This window comes from Syngnathoides biaculeatus, chromosome 15, assembly GCF_019802595.1.
Source record: "Syngnathoides biaculeatus isolate LvHL_M chromosome 15, ASM1980259v1, whole genome shotgun sequence".
Classification (NCBI taxonomy): Eukaryota; Metazoa; Chordata; class Actinopteri; order Syngnathiformes; family Syngnathidae; genus Syngnathoides; species Syngnathoides biaculeatus.
In genome coordinates, this window is record NC_084654.1 from 23,543,718 (window position 1) to 23,566,887 (window position 23,170).

General features: G+C 45.9%; 1 protein-coding gene across 6 annotated transcripts; it reads left to right on the forward strand.

The window, feature by feature from the left end:
- Positions 1-1,698: 1,698 nt before the first annotated feature.
- ptbp1a (polypyrimidine tract binding protein 1a) lies at positions 1,699-16,802 on the forward strand. Of its 6 annotated transcripts, XM_061843517.1 has the most exons (17): positions 2,293-2,373; positions 2,408-2,436; positions 2,719-2,772; positions 2,884-2,914; positions 8,571-8,631; positions 8,825-8,997; positions 9,240-9,386; positions 9,481-9,654; positions 9,737-9,844; positions 10,593-10,773; positions 11,152-11,229; positions 11,330-11,487; positions 12,737-12,770; positions 13,716-13,808; positions 13,977-14,193; positions 15,624-15,701; positions 15,778-16,802. In XM_061843517.1, exons 1-17 carry the CDS (start codon positions 2,308-2,310, stop codon positions 15,908-15,910), a joined length of 1,815 nt encoding a protein of 604 aa, XP_061699501.1. In that variant the 5' UTR covers positions 2,293-2,307; the 3' UTR covers positions 15,911-16,802. The 6 variants fall into 6 exon arrangements, 5 of the variants coding, with proteins under 5 accessions (XP_061699499.1, XP_061699500.1, XP_061699498.1 ...); XM_061843515.1 differs by lacking the exons at positions 2,293-2,373; positions 2,408-2,436 and adding an exon at positions 1,699-1,799; XM_061843516.1 differs by lacking the exons at positions 2,293-2,373; positions 2,408-2,436 and adding an exon at positions 1,699-1,799 and having other exon boundaries at positions 2,887-2,914.
- The last annotated feature ends 6,368 nt before the right edge of the window (positions 16,803-23,170 follow it).

Sequence of the window (23,170 nt, forward strand, 5' to 3'; positions counted from 1 at the left end):
GAAGGGAAAACGCAAAGGCCACTCAGGAAGGCCGGCGGTTCCAACCTCATAACTGCGAGGCAGTCACGCTCACCACTTGGGTTCTGTGCTCGTTATTAATAAAGAAAATTTTTACACAATGATTAGAAGAGATTTCAGAACGTTTTAGTACATTAAAAAAAACATCTCAAGTATACGGTGGTACACTAATGATCATCTAGGGCCATGCGTACCTGCACTGTAAAGTTTATTTGTACAGCATATTGGAAACGTGTTAATGAAACACTGGTAAAAAAAATAATAATAATAATATTGTGAGTTACTCAAGACCCCATTTGATGGCATCAGCCAAACTAGAGGTAGCCAAACTCTGGCCCGCGGGCCACACAGTCCCTCAAATTATTACTTTTATTTTGTAAGTGATGCTTTTGTTGCGATGCGCTTGAATTTGGACTGTACCACCATCGAACAAGCGCTACAATGTCTGCAGTCTTGCCGACTTGGGACCCTTTAAAAAACTCGTTTACTGCCATCGACGGCTGTTCAATTCAAATATCCATGTTAGCACGGAGGCCTGCCAGTAGCCCACTTAGCGACTTTTTCAAAGTCTCCAATTTCTCAAAAAAAAAACATTAAAAGTGGTAAATCGTTGTCCTCACATTTCCGAGGTCCCAGGTTCAATTCTGTTCCCGCCTGTGTGGTTTGCATGTTCTCCCCGTGTCTGCGTGGCTTTCCTCCCACATCCCAAAAAACACGCAACAATAATTGGACACCCTAAATAGCCTCTATGTGCCCTGCGATTGGCTGGCGACCTGTTCAAGGTGGACCCCGCCTCCTACTCGTTGCAGACCCTCGTGAGGATAAGCGGTGAAGAACATGGATGGATAGTGTTTGGGAGTCCCGAGTCCCTGTGAATGTTCACATTCGTCGGGGTCATTTCATTCTTGCGGCATCGTGTCGATTGCATTTTGTCCCAAAAATACATTTTGGCTCTCGTTCGACTTGTTGCAAGAACTGAACTGATGAGGCTTGTTCGGACTAAACGTGAAACGTCTTCTCGGACAACCCCAACGGTCCATTTTTCATCGATCTGATGCCTTGAGAAAAAAAGAAATCACTAAGATGGCTCATCTGACTTGGCGCCAAGGATGGTGTTCAAAATGTCACTTTATACACTTTTATGCATGACTTTTTTGGGGGGGGAGGGGGGGGTGATGAAATATTGATATACTGTAATGTGTAAAAAAAAGTTTAAGTATGGCAACCGGTTCAGGGTGTACCCCGCATCCGGCCCGTTGACAGCTGGGATCGGCTCCGGCACTCCCCGCGACCCCCGTGAGGATAAGCGGCGAAGAAAACGGATGGATAAGTTTGAAGTATTTATGTAAATTTGATGAACAGTAGCACAGCTGCGATCACTTCAAGGCCTACAAATGCTAAGCAAGACAGTTTGATGCTTTGTGTAGATAATGAACATGGAAAAGTGTCCAAGTTTTCGAAAAAATAATCAAAAATGAATCAAAAGAAGCGAGCTGGTGTACCTAATGATTCGTCCGACGAGTGGAAATTTGCCGCGGCCTTCCTCCCCCCCCCATCCTCCCGCCCCGCCCCCTCCTCCTCCTCGGGAACCTGACTGACGGCCGTTTCGACCAATGGCCGCGCGGGGAGCCCGCAAGCCCCGCCCCTCTCAGGCTCCCGGTCGACGAGCGGACTAATCAGCGCTCGCCTGCGCTCGTTCAGCCATTTTGTAAGAAAATCAAGCAAGTGTGCCGCCCTACCTTCGCCTCAGACCTGCAGTTTTTTTCTTGTGCAATGGACGGGTGAGTCGAAAAAACATAACCAACCGCTTTTCCCCAGACGGCCGTTTTCACGCGTGATTCCGACCCCGGCGGCTGACTCCCGCGGGCGCGCCGGCCGCCCTCGCCGTCGCGTTTTTTGGCGTTTCGCTCGCGAAAGTTGTGACTTAAAATTACTTTTTTTTTTCCCTCCCTCTTCTTCTTCCTCCCCCCCTCCTCCTCTTCCGACGGTCACCCAAACATGCAACAGTTAGCTCGTTAGCTAGCCGTCGTGAAGTTGTTGTTTAAAAAAAAAAAAAAAGATGTTTCTTTCCACGTACAAAAGACTTTGAATCAGCGCGTGTTACAGTTTGGGAGCAGTTACGCGTTGGGTTGTTTGCGTTTTATTTCTTTTTTTTTATCATTCTTTCGACCGAAGTAACTTGGGGAAGCAGGCAAGGCAGGTCGAGCTAAAGCAACGTGTCTCATTTCCGCATTCATGTTTTTTTTTGGGGGGGGGTCTGTGTGTGTGTGTGCGCGAGGAGTCAGGGCCATGTTGGAAGCGACCGATGTCTTCGCCACCCGACATTTCGCCTTGATTGAATCCCAGGGACTTTTTTTTTTTTTTTTCATTTCCTCCCAAGCGTTCCGGGGAGGGGGTGGGAGGCCATATCAAAGCACAGTAAGGCGACTTTATGGCGTGGCGTCGGGAGTCGAGAGGTGCTTCAAAGCCACCGCTGCATCCACTCGTTATATTTTATTATTATCATTATTACTACTGTATTTATACCCACCCCCCTCTCCTTCCTGCTTGTTCTTCATTCACCTGAATTCGACAATGGCTTCCGTGTTTAGCGGACCCAGAATGCGCTCCCTTCGCCGCCGTCGGTTGTGTCTTTTCGCGAGATGTTCACGATCTGATCTAAAGTTTGCTCTATTTTCTTGTGACCATCCAACCTTGCAGCCGCCTAGACGCTGACTTGTACCCTCTGGGATCCGGCTACGTCCCTGAAATCGAGTAAGGAAATTTGTATTTCTCTCCTCCCTGTTTAAAAATGTTTTTTTTTTTTAAATCTCCAATTTTGTGTCAATTTCTAGCTGATAACGCTTGTATTTTGCCTTTCCTCAGCAGTGTCCATGACATATCAGTTGGCACGAAGGTAAGCATCAATTTACTTCACAAATGCTCTTGACTCAACTGCCTTTTTTTTTTTTTTTACCGTAACTACTTTTGCACATTGGACCTGCGAGGCCAGGTCAGATAATTGCTTTTCGGGGGTGGGAGGGATTTATTTTTATCACCTGTCTTTTTGTCTTGCGTGTGGAACTACAGAGGGCGCGATCCGAATAAAGGATAGATGCACTTGCGCCTGACAGATATGACGCTTGTTTACTTGTACTTTTTTCAACTGTCGTAAACATGAAGCACCGACTCTAGGAAAAAGCCATGTCTCGTGTACTCAAGCGCCGTCCCCCCCCTCCCTCTATAATTACAAAAGTGCTGTCTCAAGCCTTTCTGTTGCGGTCGTATTTGCAAAAATGATGCCAGTCGTTTTTGACGACGTGCATCAGTTCCCCTGTCGACTGCTCAGCTATTTGAAACGGAGGCTTCCTGTTTATCTTGCGTGTTCCTGAGACACGTTTGACTCCCTCCCGCCCGCTACTTGAAAGTATTGTGTACCGTCAAAAAATAATCGCTGAACCTGAAATTCTCATCCTGTTTAATCTTATAAGTATAATGGACATAAAGCGACACAATCCGTGTTTGGGTGTGCAAAAGTCTACGTCGCAAACGGTTATTGTTCCGTCAGGGTTTTGCCAGCTTTGCGTTCTCGTCCGCCGAGCTGCTTGGTAACAGCGCCCGAGGGGGGACAAACGCGTCGCTGGCCCGACCCGAGGCAACTTGGCGGCCATAGTTTCGCAGTTCCAAAGGTCTGCGCGTCTTGTTTGAACAAGTCGTCAGGTACACACCCTCCACGGGGGACAAACCGCACCCACGATCCGTTCCCGTCGAGCCTGTTTTTCAACATAGCCCGACTGTTGGGCGAAACTGCGCCCGTTTGAAATCTTTTAAGACGCGTCGACGTACGCCTCGTTTAATAATATGCGAGTGGATGCGCAGTGACGGCGTCCTGCCTTGCTGGAATCTTTGTAATTATTCGTCTGGGCCAGAGCGTCTGGAATTCCGCGGTCGCATTCCAGAGCCCCCCCCCTGGTGAGACACCCATAACCCACCCCCAACCCGCTCCCGCCCCATTCAATTCACTGGCAGATGATGGGGACGGGGAAAAAAAAAACGCGCATACCTGTGCCTTCCCCCTCGTTTTACCGTCTTCCTCCCAAGTCCAAATGAGCCTTGTTTGCAGCGCCTAGCGAAAACCGAGCTCAACGTTGACAACAGTCAAAACGACTTTCTCTGTTCCGTTTCGAGAGGAAACTGCACAACATGTTCGGGGAAGTGAGCCAATCGTGGGTCACAGTGAACTCGGGGTGACCGTTCAGACGTCGACTCAGTGGGTTGAAGAATCTCGCCGGCGAGTGCGTGCTCATTTTGTGCAATAATCCTTCGAAAATACTTTACTTTTTCTTTTAAAGCCATTCATATTGTATCTTACCAGCTCCGTGGCTAAAATTAGAAGGAGGAAGTAGAGGAGGAGCAGGAGAGAAACTAACATGAAGCATGTAATCATCAAGTCTCAAAGAGGGAGTTAACTGCGAGCGAGGAGCCTGCTCTTGCTGCCGCTCTTTCCTGTTTTCATTTTTTTTCCCCCCCTCCCTTCTGTCGAGTGATGTGACGTCGTCTTCCCGCAACCAGTCATCCTGGAGCCACGTCCTCCCGTTTCTCATGACCAAGCTGCAGTATTTTGATATCAACTATCTTTTTGCGCTACTTTGAATGGTTAGGCCAAAATATTAAGTCATAAAAATAACCACCCTTTTCTGTTATCAGGGATAACAATAATGTTTCTTGTCAATTTGATCCACGGCATGACTCATTTTAAAAATTGTCGTGTGGGGGGTGGGGGGAAAACCCTAATTGAAATTATTCATCTCATTATGAACCCTCCTGTTATGTTTTCAGGCCCCACAATGATATTTTTACATCAAATTGGCCTGGAATTGTTTAATTATCCAAAAGTTGTCAGAAATTGTTGATCTCAATTTCTTATTTTTAACCCAGGATGGCAATTTTTTACCTTTTGTTGAGATAAAAGTCTCCTAACGGGCCACAATCAAGTAAATAACACAAATCTTTTTTGTTTATGGTTAAGTTAAATTATAACTTTACTAATTTATAATCTCGTCCCAAAAATGGGACGCTGCCCACGAGAGGGTACTTGGGTTTTCTTAGATCGTCCCAAAAACCAGAATCAGATTAAAATACATAAATGTCTTGATATACAGAAGGATACAATGTGTGAAAATTATGATGTCCCAAAAATGGGACGCTGCCCACGAATGGGTGATATGGACTTTGAGCCATTTCCGTTATACTTATACATTTCGACTAAGTGTAGGTTTCATATTGAAAGAATTATTGAATTGGGACTTCAAAATTGTTCAATTTGACTAATCTCATGATAGCAATCTGAGAATGTGCATTTTATGTCCACAATTCATAGCGATTAAAAAGTTTAAAAGTAGTCAGTTTACCGCTGGGCATAAGGGTCAAAGTGTTGGTTGGTGTTGGGAAAAATGACTTGGGCCAAAGAACACAGCATATGTACCCAGGCCCAACTTCTTCTCCTTTTATTTTTGTACATTTTCACGGCAAAGGTCAGGTACGAGCAACGTGAGAGTGCACAATTTGATGTTTGTTCATCGCGGAGGCATCGGGTGTCTGGAAATCTCGCACCTTGTGCAAAGCGAAGGCTTGGTTTGGATCCCGAGCCTTTAAAAAGAATCCTCCCCAACCTGCAGGACCAGTTGCCTTTCCAACCAACCGCGCCTCCTCTCAATCTCTGCAAGTCCTAAGGGGTTCCATATGTTTATGCTCTGCCACATAACAATGCCCCCAGTCTCATCCGGAACAGGACCTTCATTCATTGTGGGCCCCCGTTGTGGAGCTTAGTCCACTGAGCCACTTCTTGTGACTGCTGTACTTCATTATCGCCGGGGCCACGTGAACAACACCGAATGGGGGCTGGGTGGGGATGCCGCCGTCTTTCCAGTCCAGATGGCGCCATTATGTTTCTATTCATCGTCTACCTGGTTTGAGAGCCTTGAGCGGCAGGTTACCTTTTGCAAAGTCTGAACTATTGACTTTTAAAGGCGCCAACAGTGCTGCCGACGCCGAGCGAAAACGCCGCGGGCTTAGCGGTTTACGGCGGGTCTCTATTCTTACCTTGTAGACCAAACCTGAATTCTTGGTTTGTAGTTTCAGTGTTTGAATGTATGAAAACTTCTGGGCCATTAGTATACATAAAGATAATGAAAAACCGTTTGTACGGCGCTAACTGAACATGCGCTGTGCCAAATATGATCACGCATTCCTATGCTGCCACATGTTAACTTTTAGGAAAATTCTGGTGGTTTGGAATAACAATGTATCAAATAGATCATGCAATATGCACGTGACGTTAAGTCATCTCTCATTTAATAGTGTTTTGAGGAGATTTTTAGCAACAATTACGAATTTTTCCGGTGCGCCGCCATTTTCGCGAATCACATGACCTAAGTGCGCGGATGTGACTTGTTACGGGCCGTTACAAACGCTCGATTACGTGGGACACCATTATGCCCAGCGCCGATTTCACGGATTCATCCTCATCTGATGAAGAAATGGCAGTATCGGTTAATCGGGAAGACGGAGGAATGCTTCCATACAGATTTTGAACCTGTGGCTGTAAATAATGTTGAATATTCGGATGGTTCTTCGGGTGGAATGACCCGGAGTCTGATGAGCGGCGGGGAGCGAGATCACGGCTACGCCGCTCATTGTTACTCCAAACCACCGGAATTTTCCTTTTAAACTGTCGTAAACTGAAGTATGCAGACCTGCTATGCAAAGTGTACTTGCTGCGTGCTTTTCTGGCTGTGCATATTGTAGGAACATATTAATAAGTCTGTTGTTACAGCGCCTTCATTGCAGGTACCCGCTCGGCGCGGAGCATCCCTAAAGTCTGGGTGTTTGGATTTGACCTTCTGCGGTATCAATTTAAGCGTGTTTCCACGTGCACTTCTGAGGCTGTAGTAATTTGAGCTGCCCTAGCAAGGTGAAACAATTGTCAGTCAGTTTACAGCACGTTTTATTGCCATAATTCCCGGCCTACCGAGCGCACTGGATGATGAGCCTCACCCAGTACATTTGAAAAGGAAATAGCATTTGGTACATGCATAAGCCGCACCTGTGGAAAAGCTGCAAGTACCCACTTGAAACACGTGATATTTAGTTTTCCAAGAGTTTTCCAAGTTTTAAAACCTTATCTTAGTGTAACATAGCAACAACTCGGTAGCACAAACAGGGCTGTTTTTTTTTTTTTTTTAAACAGCCGCGACAGCAAACACAGTAGCAACACTGTAGCACAGCACTAACAGCCGGTTAAAAAAAAAAATGAAAACATACCTAAATTGCTGAGATGCGGCAGTAACACAGCAGAAATACGCTAGTGCAGTGCTAACAGGGCCAGTTTAAAAAAAAAAAAAAACGGTAAACGCGGTAAATATCTCAGACACGGCAGTAACACAGCAGCAACACGCTAGGACAGTGCTAACATGGCCGGTTAAAGAATTAAAAACCCATAACGGTATAGAATCACTGAGACACGGCAGCAACACGCTAGCACCGCGCTAGCGCAGCACTAAAAGGGTTTATTTAAAAAATTAAAAAAAAAAAACATACCGGTGAAAGTCACTAAGACACTTGTCTCACTCTTAGCTTTTCCGGTCGAGCCCCCCCTTGCAGCCGTTAGGGAAAAAAATGCCCAAGTTAGCTGCATCACCACATAAGTCGCAGGGTTGAACGCGTGTCAAAAAAGTCGCGCCTTACAGGCCAAAAATTACGGTACTAATATTTCAGGAAACGTTGAGAAAGCTGACAAGTTTTTGAAGTCCCATGTTCATTTTTTTTTTTTTTTTTTTTTTTTTTTTTCCTTCATGGAGTTGGCATACACATAAATTGACTTTGTGATCTTGGGCATAATTTTTCTGATTTAGTGGAGATGATGAAATAGATATTTTTTCACTTGAACACACCTGGGAACGTGAATAAGTTGATAACAGTACCATAATTTTACTGTGAATTGCCAAGCACGAAGCAAGATTCTCGCGCGCTTGTCTGTGAATTTGAGAGGACCCCGCAACAAAGATGCAAGACAACCGCGCGTATTGGCCGTGTTTGGTCATCCTGTGCTATAGCACAGCTATAGATAGCTGTTTATGAAAAGAAAAAAAGTTCTTTTTCAAGGGATTAAGGCGTATTTTACTTTGAAAAGGTCGCAATTTTTTTTTTTTGTCCAGATGTCCTAACTAAATGAGTTCATCTCATCGTCATTACCAACACGCACAGAAGTGCGGATTAGAGAATCTGCATAAATGAAAAGGGTTTGATCCCGGGTGGTTTAAAATAAAAAAAAGTTACAGGAGATTTGGGCCCTTTGTATCCAACGATAAGACGGGTCGTCTCATCGTTACCTGTTGGTATGGGTTTCGGGTTTCTTTTTCTAAAGGGTGTTTTCAAGACTCCTTACCGTCTTACCTCGGCACACAATGGTCGAGTAACTCGAGAGCCGTGCACGCCACCTGCCCTCCTGTTCTCTTATTGCTCGCCACATTAAAGTGAGCTTTTTGTTGTTGTTTCCCCCCCCCCCCCCACAGAGAGGATCTGACGAGCTCTTTTCTTCCTGCTTATCCAACGGGCCCTATATCATGAACTCAGGTAAGGGGTTGCCATGGAAGGTTTTTTTTTTTTGGTTTTGTTTTTTTTTTTTAATTTGCCTGCTCTCATTTCAGCCAGCGCTTGTTGTATGTTTCCACGGCGACCGATCCATTATTCAGGAAGGCCGAGAGACTCCTTTTCACTCCCCTGATTGTATCTGTCTCTGTTCTTCTCCCCCCACCCCCCTTCGCAGCCAATGGCAACGACAGCAAAAAATTCAAGGGTGATGTCCGCAGTCCCGGTGTTCCGTCACGCGTGGTTCACCTACGCAAGCTGCCCAGCGACATAAACGAGGCTGAGGTCATCGGGCTCGGTTTGCCGTTTGGGAAAGTCACCAATCTGCTGATGCTGAAAGGGAAAAACCAGGTACGGGCCGAGTGGTGGGGGGGGGGAAATGTCGGTTCAATCGTCGCGTCACACTTGGTCTTGATTTAAAACGATGAAAGCTGTATCCGGCGGGTAAATATTAATGAGCATGTTCATCTCATGTTATTTCCCTTTTGTAGCAATTGTGATGTTTGATGTTGAGCCTGTTTTTTTCCCCCCACCCTGATATATAAACGGTACTTTTGTGAGAGATTGAATTGTGCCACTGTTGCGCCCCGCAGGCGTTCCTGGAGCTTAACAGTGAAGAGTGCGCTCAGACCATGGTGAGCTACTACTTGTCGGTGACCCCCGTCATCAGGAACCACCCCATTTACATGCAGTACTCCACCCACAAAGAGCTGAAGACTGACAACTCCCCCAACCAAGTGGTGGGGAACACACTGATGCCTAACGGTTCTGCTTTAGCCTGAATTTTGCGTTCATTACGTGCTATGAAATGTCTCTGTTTTGCCTCGTCGCTAGCGCGCCCAGGCCGCTCTGCAGGCGGTCAACGCTTTGCACGGCGGCGGCGGGATCACCGGCATGGCGATCGCGGCCGACGCAAGCAGCCTTGCCGGCGGTGCCGCTCAAAGCCCCGTTCTCAGAGTCATCGTGGAGAACCTGTTCTACCCGGTCACTCTGGACGTGTTGCACCAGGTACAAAGGTCGCCGCCATTGTCACTTTCCCATTTATGAAACATACCTGCATTTTATATACACATACCCTTGTTTCCCGCAGATATTTTCCAAATTTGGCACAGTGCTGAAGATCATCACGTTCACAAAGAACAACCAGTTCCAGGCTCTCATCCAGTATGCCGACGCCATGATGGCTCACAGCGCCAAAGTAAGATTTTGTACAACAAGGTGGAAGTTTGTCGCATTTAGAGCTGTGATTTTTCAACCACTTTGCTGTGAGAGATGATCAGCTCTGCCACGGGAAATTATCCAATTTGACTTAAATTGGTCTAAAAATTATTTTTGTGTCAGCTGTGCCAGCAATGTATGGTGACAGGAAGGACACGAGGTGGCAGAAGAGTCATAAATAACCCTCGAAGCCAGGGGTGCTCTGACTTTTTTTAACCCTGAGATCTACTTTTCAATCAGCCATTCTCTCACAAGCAAAAAAGAGGCTGTAAATTGAAGGCCAGCTTGCTTGGACACGCTTTTATCGACTTATTGGACACATTAAGCGAGAAAATAGATGATAGGCTGTGTTTTGTTTTGTTTTGTTTTTTTTTTTTTTATGGGGGGGTGGGGGGGGTTCTCGCCGTCACGCGATCGCCACGTTGCGCACCCCTGCTCTTAAGTGTTGCCACCCATACAAAAGATTGAGTCTTGGTGTGTGTTTGTTCTTTGTTCTGAATGTCGTACCAGGGCCGCACAAATTCCCCTTTGCAACTTTGAAAGTAAATTAAATTGGGATTATTTTAGTACCAAATGTCACAACCCTGCAAAGTAAAATAAATAAATAAAACTACAAAATAGCCCTTAGGTCAGTTTTGCTGTTCATCAAGAAATCGGAAGGACACATCTATCATAACAGGACGCATGGCAATCCGATTATAGTTAACATTAATTTACTTATAACTCAGTGTCTGGACGGGCAGAACATCTACAATGCGTGCTGCACCCTAAGAATCAGCTTCTCCAAGCTCACAAACCTCAACGTCAAGTACAATAACGACAAGAGCAGAGACTACACTCGCCTGGATCTGCCCACCGCCGACGCTCAGCCCACTTTGGACCACCAGACCATGGCGACTGCCGCTTTTGGTGAGGAGACGCAAATAAATGTTAAGGGTGCAAGTACGGAAAAGTATTTCATTTTGAAATATTTTTCAAAATACAAGGATACAGGAAGTCTACATACCCCTGTTGACGTCAGGTTTTGGAGACCAAAAACCAAGAAATAATTTCAAACCTTTTTCCACCTTTATTGACCACCCTTTTTAAAATCAATTTGAATTTGTAATATTTTTGATGGGGGGAAAATAACCAATGATGGTAAAGTTCAGTTTTGACCTGGATTGATTGATAGTGTATAATGTGTAGGAACCCTGTAAGATGTACTTATAGTTTACCGGTTATCATGAATGGAGATTGGGGGGGGGACTCCCCCCCCCCCCACTTTATTTTATTTTGTTTTAACAGCTGCTCCAGGTATAATATCAGCCTCTCCATACGGAGGCGCTCATGCATTCCCACCAACCTTTGCCTTCCAGCAAGCAGGTCAGTGCAGCCTCGATTCAATGTCTTCTGTTTGTCGTCTTTTTTTTTTTTTTTTTTTTTTTTAGCGAAGTTGCAAATCTCAACGTTTGTTCCTCGCTAGGTCTTGCAATGCCCGGCATCCCCAGCGCCCTGGCGTCCCTGGGCGTCGGGCACGGCGGCATGGCGGCGGCAGCGGCCGCCGCCAGTCGCCTCAGCCTGGCCGGGCTCGCCGCCGCCGGCGGACACAACGTCCTGTTGGTCAGCAATCTGAACCCGGAGGTCAGTACACACTCACGAGGCCTTGTGAGGGGCGTGGGAGGCCGCGAAGTCTTAGTATCACAGGCTGCTCGCTCCCCCCCCCCCGCCCCACTCCCCCGACACGGATGTGCTCAAACTAGCTGGCTCGCAGCCTTCACTTTCTTTGGAGATAATTTCCAAAAATTTGATTTGAACGCAAATTCTCTTTCAGGTTTTCTCGTTTGTTTGACCAAGCCTGCTGCATTTCTGACCTGCTACTTTTGCTCACTATGAATTTTAAGTTTATTCAATTACACTAACTTCTTTTGTTAAAGAGGGGGAAAAAAAAACAACTTACCATTCCATATCTTCATTTTTTTTTGTCCATAAGTGTAAATCATTCTTGAGTTGTTTGGAGAGACAATATTACTTTTCACTAGTTAAATATACATCTTTGTGTCGTGTATTATTAGCAATCCGTTTATTGTTCCGGATTAGTCATTGCATAGAAAAGATAACATGATTCTTGAGATTTTTATGTTTACACAGCTAAATACACCATGTAACTCAGTCATTCGTCAGTGTGATATATTTAAAAGTACATATTGTCTCTGCCTTTTTCTGTATTTCATTGTTAATCTTTTTTCTCTTCTTTTTCTCCTAGTGTTCCCCATAGTGACAGTGCATTTTAATTTAGCCAGTTCTACTGTCTGAAGCACTACATTTCTTTGTGTATACTGACCTTTTTTTTTTTTTTTTTTTTTTACTTCTTTTCTCTCTCCTCTACCCCCCACCCCACCCACCCAAACCTGCCCCATCTGTACTCTTGCCAACTCACTGCACGCCCCATGACCAAATACTCCCACTGTCCTCCCGTTTTTCCTCCCCTCTGCCTCCCCTGGCCGACCCCATTAAAATTGGATGGCACACCCCCCCCCCCCCCCAATAATACATCATTGGCTCTCCAATCACCCCCACACACACACACACACCACGAACAACTTATTTTTGTCCATAATGCCCACATTCACTCCTCCTCCTTCATCACCACCACATTGAAATCCCTCCCCCCAACCCCCCCCCCTCCTCTTTTCCTCTGCCTCTCTCCATTCTCTCCTTCCACCATGGTACTGTGGCCTTCCTGTGGACCTCGCTGCCTGTGGCCTGCGGACATGTCCCGACTCCACTGTCCTCCACTCCTCGCCTCTTTTACCTTGTACCCTTCCCCCCCGACCCCCCCCCACCCTCTCCCACCCTATCGGCCCTGCTGCTCCCCCTGCTGTCTCTAAAGAGCGTTACGCCAAACTGCCTCTTTATTCTTTTCGGTACGTTATCATCCTTTCATCTTCTTTATTTTATTACTACTGTTACCTGGCAAGGTGGGCATGTCTCGTATCGTTATTTTGGCTTTAAAAAAAAAACAAAACAATTTTTTTAAAATTATTTTTAAATCACTGATGGCTTCTCATCAGCCATGGGAGGGGTGTGTGTAATTTGTGTGTTTGTGTGTGTGTGTGAGTGAGAGAGAGAAAGATCTGGTTTGGGTTTTGAGAGAGGAGGAGGCTGAGAGTGCCACTCAGATCTGCAGCATTTCATTTTTGTTGTGCTTTAAAATCTATTCTCAACTTGAAAAAAATAATCACTCTCAGTGAAACTCTGTGTGGCAGCTTCTTCAAAGACAAGCTGATTCTGTTAGCGGTTTCTATATTTTTGTGATTACAAGCATTTTTTTTTTATTCCATCGCAACAAAAAATCAAATGCTGCAGCATTAAAAAAAAATCATAATTTTTTTTATATGAAAGACCCCTGGGAAGATTTCTTCTATAGTTCCTTTAGTGTTGGCTTATGCATGTGTAGTTATGCCCCTGCATGATGTTTTATAAGTATTTTTTAAACTAGATTCCCATTTTGACTCAAATCAACATCACGCTAAAGCAGTTAAAACCTTAAACTTACTATTTCCTTTTCCCCTTTGAATCTGCCCCCTCCAAGCATAACTTTTTTTTTTTTTTAACTCTACAACTGTCCTTTCTTAACCAAAGGCTCCATATTTAGGGTTAGTCTTGATTCCACACCAGCTCAAATTTAGCTCAGCCTTAAATCAGCCCAAGTTCCTTCATTGGCTAGAAGATTCTATAGCGAATTTATTTTCTTTTTTTTTTCCAACTCGTGTTGGCTGCTGTGATTGTCTGTGTGTGTGCCACTTGTTGACAACTACACTCTGTTCCACCCCCCCAACCTCGTATGATACGGTGGTCCTCTCCTCCAGGTGTGTATGGCGACGTGATGAGAGTCAAGATTCTGTTCAATAAGAAGGAGAACGCTCTGATCCAAATGTCGGATGGCACCCAGGCTCAGCTAGGTAGCCCCAGCACTGTTTGCATTTTTTTGATAATGTACATTTTAGGTGTTTATCCCATCAGTTGTTGTACGCCGGAGTCATGCAACAAGTCTTTTTGCAGTATGCGGAAATATGTCTGTAGATTTTAGTGAACTCTATAATTTATTGATATGCACTTTGTTGCCTTAGCCATCAGCCACCTGAACGGCCAGCGGCTGCACGGCAGGGCCATCCGCGTGACCGTGTCCAAGCACACCACAGTCCAGTTGCCGCGAGAAGGCCAGGAGGACCAGGGCTTGACCAAGGACTACAGCAACTCACCGCTGCATCGCTTCAAGAAGCCAGGATCCAAGAACTACTCCAACATCTTTCCGCCTTCTGCCACGCTGCATCTGTCCAACATACCGTGAGTTTTGTATTTTTTTTTTAAGTATAGTTTTTAGATGACTAACGGAAGAGAACATGCCAGAAGAATGGAGGAAAAGTGTGCTAGTCCCCATTTTTAAGAACAAAGGCGATGTTCAGAACTGTGGAAACTACGGAGGAATAAAGATCACGAGCCACACAATGAAGTTATGGGAAAGTGTAGTGGAGGCTACACTCCAGTCAGAAGTAAGTATCTGCAAGCAACAGTATGGTTTCTTGCCTAGAAAGAGTACCACAGATGTACTCTTTGCCTTGAGGATGCTCGTGTAAAAATACCGAGAAGGTCAGAAGAAGCTACATTGTATCTTTGTAGACCTAGAGAAAGCCTATGACAGAGTACCAAGAGAGGAACTGTGGTACTGCATGCGCAAGTCTGGTGTGGCAGAGAAATACGTTAGAGTAGTACAGGACATGTATGACGGTAGCAGAACGGCGGTGAGATGTGCTGTAGGTGTGTCAGAAGAATTTAAGGTGGAGGTGGGAGTGCATCAGGGTTCCGCGCTCAGGCCCTTCTTGTTTGTGATAGTAATGGTAGGCTGACAGACAAGGTTACACTGGAATCCCCTTGGACCGTGATGTTCGCAGATGATATTGTGATCTGCAGTGAAAGTTGGGACCAGGCGGAGGAACAGCTAGAAAGTTGGAGGCACGCACTGGAAAGGAGAGGAATGAAGATTAGCTGAAGTAAAACAGAATATATGTGCGTGAATGAGAGGGACGGAGAGGGAAGAGTGATGAGGTTACAGGGGGAAGAGATGGCGAGGGTGGACGACTTCAAATACTTGGGATCAACAATACAGAGCAACGGTGAGTGTGGTAAGGAAGTGAAGAAATGTGTCTAGTGTTCTGTGTGTAAGAAGAGTCTCCGCTAGGGGGCAGGGAAAAGTTTATAAAACAGTCGCGAGGCTGGCCACGATGGACGGATTACAGACGGCGGCTCTGAAGAAACAACAGGAAGCAGAACTGGAGGTAGCAGAAATTAAGATGTTGAGAGGTTCTCACATGGAGTGAGCAGGTTGGATAGAATTAGAAAATGCGGTCAGCCAAAGTTGGACGTTTTTGAGACAAGGTCAGAGAGTACAGACTTCGATGGTTTGGACATGTTCAGAGGCGAGAGAGTGAGGAAATTGGTAGAAGGATGGTAAGGATGGAGCTACCAAGGAAGACCAAAGAAAAGGTTGATGGATGTTGTGAGTGAGGACATGAGGGCAGTGGGTGTTAGAGAGGAGGATGCACAAGATAGGCTTAGATGGAAAAAGACGACTGACACACTCTGGCGACCCCTAACGGGACAAGCCGAAGGAAAAATAAAAAGGGCAAAAAAAAAAAAAAATGTATGTATGAAATGTGATTTTGGTGGGTATTGCAAATGAAGCAGCGAAAGCTCCCAACTCTGCATCTGAATTGCAGCCCCGCTGTGGTGGAGGAAGACCTCAAGAGGCTTTTTGCCAGCTCAGGAGCCACTGTCAAAGCCTTCAAGTTCTTTCAGTAAGTTCCCCCAAGTCGACAACAACGGCTTACCTACGAGTGAGCCGTGGAGTTAATGTCATCTCCTCCTGAACAGAAACGATCGCAAGATGGCCTTGATCCAGATGGGTTCGGTGGAGGAGGCCATCGAGTGCCTGATTGAATTGCATAACCATGACCTGGGAGAGAACCATCACCTCAGAGTGTCCTTCTCAAAGTCCACCATCTGAGTGCCTTCAGACCCCTCGTCCCCCCAACCCCACCCCCTCCCCGTCCCGAAGCTTATTTACCATCTTGATTGCGCCCGATTCTTCGGATCGCTCTCAGTGGAAATGACAGGTTTCGCAAGTGTTTCATTGCAGAAAGTTACTACTCTTAAATGTTCGGTTTGGGTACCAAAAGGATTTGGTTCATGGATCCTATTTTATATGTCGGAAAAATGACACCCAGTATGTTCCATCTGAAAAACACCTACTTGGTTTATTTTGTTGGGGGCGAGGTCCTCTGGTCTCAAAATGGAAGTTAAGTGATTCAGGCAATCGCGCACACACACACATTGTGTGTGTTTTAAGCCTTTTACTTTGAAAGAGCCCCCGTTTAAGAGCTACGCGATGCATACGTTAGTGGTAGAAGCACAACCGGTCGGGAATAAAAAGCGGGGGATCAGCTTTTCTTTTTTTTTTTTTTTTTTTTTTTGGTACCTGAACCTGAAGATTAGCTCCGGTCTGCAGTGAACCGGCAACAAAGACACATCGGAGCTTAAAAGTCGAGGCAGCTGATGAACTGTCACTTCAAGACCAAATTGCTTAAAATGGCCGCCGCCATCTGTAGCAGACACACTTCAAGCATTCCTTTAGCGACGTGTGCCCCCCCACCCCACCTCCCCCCAAACACACACGCACACACGTTCGGCCATTCGGAAACCGTATGAGGCAAACTCCTTGACCACCAAACAACCTCTGAAATATACTTAAATTCTTTTATTCTTTTTTTAAAACATTTTTTAAGTATCTTGTAATTTCTGTTTGCTTCAAGGGATCTGCACCACTATCCGTAGCACGCCACGCTGTTCATCTTTATTGACTTGACAGTCTTTTGTGCCTTACTCCCCCCCCCCCCCCCCCCCAAAAAAAAAAAAAACAAAACAAAACCCACCACCAACAACTTTTCTCAGCCGCCTGCCTTAAGTGTAACTCCGGCTTGAGGGGAAAATCGCGGCTCGTTCTATTTGGGGAAAAAAACAAAACAAAACAAAAAAAAACACAAGTGTTTACTTTTGTAAAGATTTGTGTGCATATCCTCTCCAGTATATGTAGAAAGTGAATGTAAGTCCCGGTAGGCAACGCTAGGCCGTGTAGCGCTCGTAGGTGTTGTCGCAGGCTCATTTAACCCTACATTCATTTATGTGGACACATATACATTTCTATATCATTTTTTTTCCTTTAGCATTTAAGTCTTGTTAATTGCTAGTGTGGTGGCCGGGTGTCAGTGTTTTAACACACTTCCTTTCGGCCCAATCACTTCCTGTTCCAGACATTTTTTGTTTTTATTACTGTAGTTTACGTCTTTCTCGTCAGGTGTTTTCTATTTTTTTGTTGTAGTTGGTGGTGGTAGTTTCCTCCCCATTCACCTGACTGCTAACTTTCAGTTCGACCACCAAACGCGGGTAACTGTACCTGTGAGAGGACACCCCCCCCCCCCACCTTTTGGTGACTTTCCACAGTCAGGGTCTTTAATACATATTTTCGCACGTAATCCAAAAGTCTTAAAAACGTCACATTCCCAGAGTGCCTCCAACGCTGGTTCTCCACAAGCTTTTGACCACTGCATAATCCCGAACCAGATGCGTGCGCGCACACACATTCACTCACGTTTTTTTTTTTTAGTGCGTGCTCGTGTGTTGTCTATTTTTGTACAAGATTATGCATGGGTCAACAAATGTAGCTCCAGACGGTTGTTCTTGTTGTTGAGGACCAAAGTACCTTCTACACACTGCGGTTTTGTAGTTTTGCGATTTCTTCTCGTCCACGCAATTGTCCCCCCCCCCCCCCCCTCTCCCCTCAATTCCACACGTTAGCTTCCCCCCCCCCCCCCACTTGTATTCCGTGCACATTTAGATTTTCCCTTCTATTCGACACCAGTTCGAGTTTTCTCTTATTTTCCACGCCTATAAGATTGTTTCCCCTTGTCTTCTCCCCCCCCACGTTAACCCAAGGCCTCATTCGCCTTCCCTCGGACGTGCCTTCGCCGCACAGCATGTTGGGTAGAAAGTCGATACTGTATCGGGTATACTTGCGTTCCCCCCGCCCGCGTTGCAAAGCGAGAACTTTAGAACGTTGTCGATTCGCGCCTTTTTCTCGTTTGTGAAAAGCTTTTTACGTTTCTCCTTTTTATACGGGGTGTGGGGGGGGTTGTTGTATGACGCAGGGCTGACGGTTGTATATATTCATGTTTTTGTACCACAATCATTTGGGTTTATGTTTCAAAACATGTATATTTTGATAAGACAGTACAAGACTATTAAAAAAAAAAAAAAAAAAAAAGGCTAACCCCTCGTCCGGGAGCTTTATAAACAACACTTTGTAACAAAGACATTAAAACTGGGATGAAAACACGTGTCTGTATATGCCCCCCCCCCCCCCCCGCGCTCTCCTTCCACCATCTTGTTCTTGCCTCTTTACATCTTCTGCGGCCTTCAATAAATCTTTACTTAGTTCTTTCTTTCATCCGGCCTCATTTGTTTTCTGTCCCTCCCTCCTTTCCTGTGGCGCTGATGCCCGGTTAACATCTTGTAACATTTTCTGCCATCACATTTTACTACTTTTATTTTGGAGTCTTGGTGCATTTCCAACTTATCTTATTTATTTTTTTTTTTTTTACTGTGTGACCTTGGAGACTGCATTGCCCTGCAGTGGTCTCCATTTACAATTTAAATTGAAATCTGTGAACTATTTATTCCCAACAGTCTACATTCACTCTTTCGTAGTTTCACTTGCTTTGTTTTGCTTTGTGATGCTTGTGGATTTGAAGTTTTGTTGCCGTGTGAGGTCGAGCTAATCTGTCCGTTGCCTGCAAATCGACAGCCTGATGTTAAAAGTTAGCATTACAGCAGCGCCTACAGATAAGATCTTAATTTGTTCCACGATAGGGCTTGTACATTGAAATTCATAGCCTGAAATCATTTTTACCCATTGAAATCAAAGGCGAGCCCTTAAATCTATCCACGCAAAAACAATGAGGGGAAAAAATAGCTCTCCAAATATTCTATTAAGAGTGTAATGATGTTAAAAGGATGCAAATAAGTTTAATTACTTCGAGAGGGCAGCACAATACAATCTACACTGACTTAGTAAGGTGGAATATTGATCGATTTTTGATTATTTTGGTCGTTCCGCATGTTTTCTTAAAGGTTACTATGCAATGTTAGCCACTCAATGGTGTATTCCAAAGATGTCAAACTCAAGGCCCGGGGGCCAAATCCGGCCCGTGCAGCCAAATCTAGTGTCAATTTCCATGATTCTTGTAACAATCTGGACTAAAATTTCAAATTGTCATATTTCATAAATGATGAAGTTGGGATATTGCAAGCATTTTTGTGTAACCAAATGTAAAAAGTTGAAAAACGCATTACCCTATATTTCCGATTCCAAAACTACTTTATGAATTCATGATGTAAAGATGAGATTAAATATTTTTGGTCCACAGTCACGTGGGTGTTCGAGAGGAAGATGCACGAGATAGGCTTAGATGGGAAAAAGATGACACGCTGTGGCGACCCCTAACGGGACAAGCCGAAAGGAAAAGTCATAACAGCCCTCTGAGGGAAACCGGAACAACAATGTGGCGGCATTCCATGATGTTAGCACGAAGCTAATGGAGCTTTAAATGTAGTTTACTGTCAAGACTAAAAAAGAAAATCTGAATGGCAGTAAATACCTTGAAGACGGATCCAGAATTATTTGACTCAAGTGCCGAAGTTTTGCTTGTTGTGAAGTACACGTCGTATCACCGACTTTCTTGAAGCGGTCAAATTTTCCGAGGTGGTTATAAATCCCCTCCGAAGGCCTCCCACTGCTCTTTCCAGCCTCCAATCTGGCTCAGGTCGGAGCTAACTGCATTCCTCTTTTCGTCCACCAAGGGGAAGCGGAGCTCTGTTAGCTTCTCCTGGCTAATGTCAGACAAACTGCATTCCCCTTTTAGTCCACCAGGCGGGGGTGTTGCTCTGGGTGGGCCTCGGCGGTGACTTTACCTGCCAACTCTCACAATGTCAAGTGAGTGACACTTACAATCTCGAGAGGCTGCTTCTGGCTTTCCGGCGTTAGGCCCTTCCACCTTCGTTTCTTTTTGTCCCGACTCCCTGACAGAGCGTTGACGGGGATTAACCTCGGCTCTTCGTCTTCGGAGTCGAGGACAAACGCGAACCGGAGCGCGTGCCGCGGCGAGCCGGGAGTCTTTTCACTGCTCGTGTTGCGTGAGAATGCGTCCTCGGATGCGGAATTACACGAGCGGGATCCTAGTCCAATACCGGCTTTTTCCATGTTGGGCTTCTGGCTGAGCTGGAGACGAGGCCAGCCAACGAGTGGCAATACACCCTGGGTTAGTCTCTATGACGTGTCTATTGGCAATTCGGAGGACTGGTCCTGAAACTAAGGTTGACATATCTGGGAAAATAACTTCACATATGATGAATAAATGAATTTGCGCGAGTGCAAGCCTACAGTAGCGCCATCCCGCTCACTGTCAAGAGTGCACATCCTCATAACTGGGATGTAGCATTGTTCAGGACTGACAAATTTAGTTTTTGTCACGTTAAGTAGCAATCAGCATGCTCTGATAACCTCAAGTGAAGTTCAGATGTTTTAAGGCTTCAGGTGACATTTTTGTAATCGCGTCCTACACCACAGGCCGCGGTCTGCAGAGAGCTTCCACGAGATCTGAAGGATCACATTTTCAAAGCTAGCGGTCAGGGGAAAGAGGAACAAAAGAATTTCCGAGGCATCAAATGGACCACAGAAGACAGCGACGACGTCAAGCGGAGAAAATACAGCACCAAGAACTGGATGCGTCTCCAAAATATCTGAAAATCGAAGAAAACTGCTCAGGGAGTCCCAACAGTAGCAATAGTTTCAGGCAAGGATTTACTTGGCAAGCTGTAATAATTCGACAACTTCAAATTCACGAGTTCGGAATGTTTTTTTTTTTTTTTTTGGGGGGGGGGGGGTCCGCCAAACGCGTCCTCCCACCTGATCCGTACTAGATATGTTGGTGTCATAGCTACTGGCAGTGTTTCTTTTTTTTTTTTTTTTTCTCATCAACACGTGTTTCAAGGCGAATACCGAGACAGGAATGAGAGAAGTTGGCGCGAATGCCGCAAATAGGAAGCATGGCGATGTCGTTCGTCGGTTCAATTCACGTACGCGTTGCCAGGTGACGCTATTTTTAGCCCGCGTTTCGCCTTTGCCGGATTGCAGTCGAAACGTGTTCTACGTTCAGCTTGCGTAAAACTCTGCTGCATGTCCGGCTGTATTAAAGCCAAATAGACACTTGGCCACGAATGATTTTTCATGTGAAAATCACATTTTTCACAACAGAATCCGCGGAAATTTCACAGCCCTGAACGACAGAGGAAAAACCTCCAAACTTGGCAATATTTTGTGAAACCTCCAAAATGCTCGCGGTAAAATGTCTGCCGGTCTGAACCCAGGTTCGCCCTCAACCCTCAGAATTCCAAAAGGTCCAAATTCTTAATTCCTGTTCCCATTTAGGAGTGCAGTAGATCACGATGCGCATCGGCACTCTAACTAGCGAATTTCCACACACAAAATGTAGCAAGGATCAACCAAAAAGTGCGAGTTGAACAATGAATATAGCCCAAATTATGATCCCAAAACACGTTTCAAGTTTGCCACGGGGAAAACAGTTTGTGTGGTTTTCCACCAATAATTAGTTGGTAGCGTTCCGCACCCCCACGGTTTGCATATTTAGAGTTGAAGATTCTTATGAATGACGGTGGAACAGCTGGAAAGCGTTGGCCTCACAGTTCTGAGGTCCCGGGTTCAATCCCCGACCCGCGTTGGCCTCACAGTTCTGAGGTCCCGGGTTCAATCCCCGACCCGCGTTGGCCTCACAGTTCTGAGCTCCCGGGTTCTATCCCCGACCCGCCCGTGTGGAGTTTGCATGTTCTCCCTGTGCCCGTGCGGGTTTCCTCCCACATCCCAAAAACATGCAACAATTGGACACTCTAAATTGCGCCAAGGTGTGATAGTGAGTGCGGCCGTTTGCCTCGATGTGCTCTGCGATTGGCAGGCGACCAGTTCGGGGTGTGCCCCGCCTCCTGCCCGTTGACGGCTGGGATAGGCTCCAGCACTCCCTGCGACCCTTGTGAGGATAAGCAGCAAAGAAAATGGATTGATTGTAATAAGGGAGGAACCTAACATGGAGCTACTGAACCCCAAACCTCAGAAGTGCTAAACACTAGCACACCATGCTACCATTTTTTTTTGTTTGTTTGTTTTAATTTACATTCCTTCATTTTGTTTACATGCAATCTATTAGCGTTTGGTTTTGCACCAGCAGTTCTTTCCAAGCCGCGCGATGCTCGAAATGCAAAGAGATTGCATAATTGGGCTGAAGGAACATTTCAAAGCCAGATCCATCCAAACATTGAAGATGAAGCGTTACCAAGTTGTGTATTTTCCGCACTTGCAACTTTTTTTTTTTTTTTTTTTAAATGAAATCTCGTTCCAAAAAAAAGTGCGGAAAATACACAACTTGGTAACGCTTCATCTTCAATGGACTTGTGCAAACATTTGGACTTTTCTTGGGGTAGCTCGAAGCGGGAACTCCGAGTGGGGGGGACGTCGCGGGGGCATCCCTGGTGGCGTGCTTTTGAAATCCAAAGCACGTGGCCACTTTTCACATCTGGCACCGCTTATTGACATCAACGCGGCGGCGCTCTCTAATCAAGCAGATACAGGCCACACGCGCGTGCGAGCCGGGCCCCCGTTTTCAGAATTTGGAACTTGATGAATCCCGGGAAGAAGGTTTTCCGCTCTCTGGCGGTTGTGTTGCAGGCGGGCTGATACTAGCGCGGACTCAAATGGTGCATGCTAGTACCTGGTTGCAGCGGCCGCTAGGTTGCTGGATACCGCCGCGTATAGATTCAAACTTGCTAATTGTCAGATTTGGTTTGATACTGGCGGCACGGTGGCCCAGCCGGAAAGCGTTGCCCTCACAGTTCTGAGGTTCAATCCCGGCCCCGCCTGTGCGGAGTCTGCATGTTCTCCCCGTGCCTGCGTGGCTTTTCTCCGGGTGGGCACTGCGGTTTCCTCCCACATCCCAAAAACATGCAACATTGATTGGACACTCCAAATTGCCCCGAGGTGTGATTGGTTGTTTGTCTCTGTGTCCTGCGATTGGCTGGCGACCGGTTCAGGGTGTGCCCCGCCTCCTGCCTGTTGACAGCTGGGATAGGCTCCAGCACTCCCCGC

Bases quoted from the DNA above. Each gene is read 5' to 3' on its own strand.
- ptbp1a (XM_061843513.1), top strand. From the start codon at position 2,254: ATGTTTTTTTTTGGGGGGGGGTCTGTGTGTGTGTGTGCGCGAGGAGTC. The intron at 2,773-2,883 runs GTAAGGAAATTT...GCCTTTCCTCAG, and splicing joins GGCTACGTCCCTGAAATCGA to CAGTGTCCATGACATATCAG. The intron at 2,915-8,570 runs GTAAGCATCAAT...CCCCCCCCACAG, and splicing joins ACATATCAGTTGGCACGAAG to AGAGGATCTGACGAGCTCTT.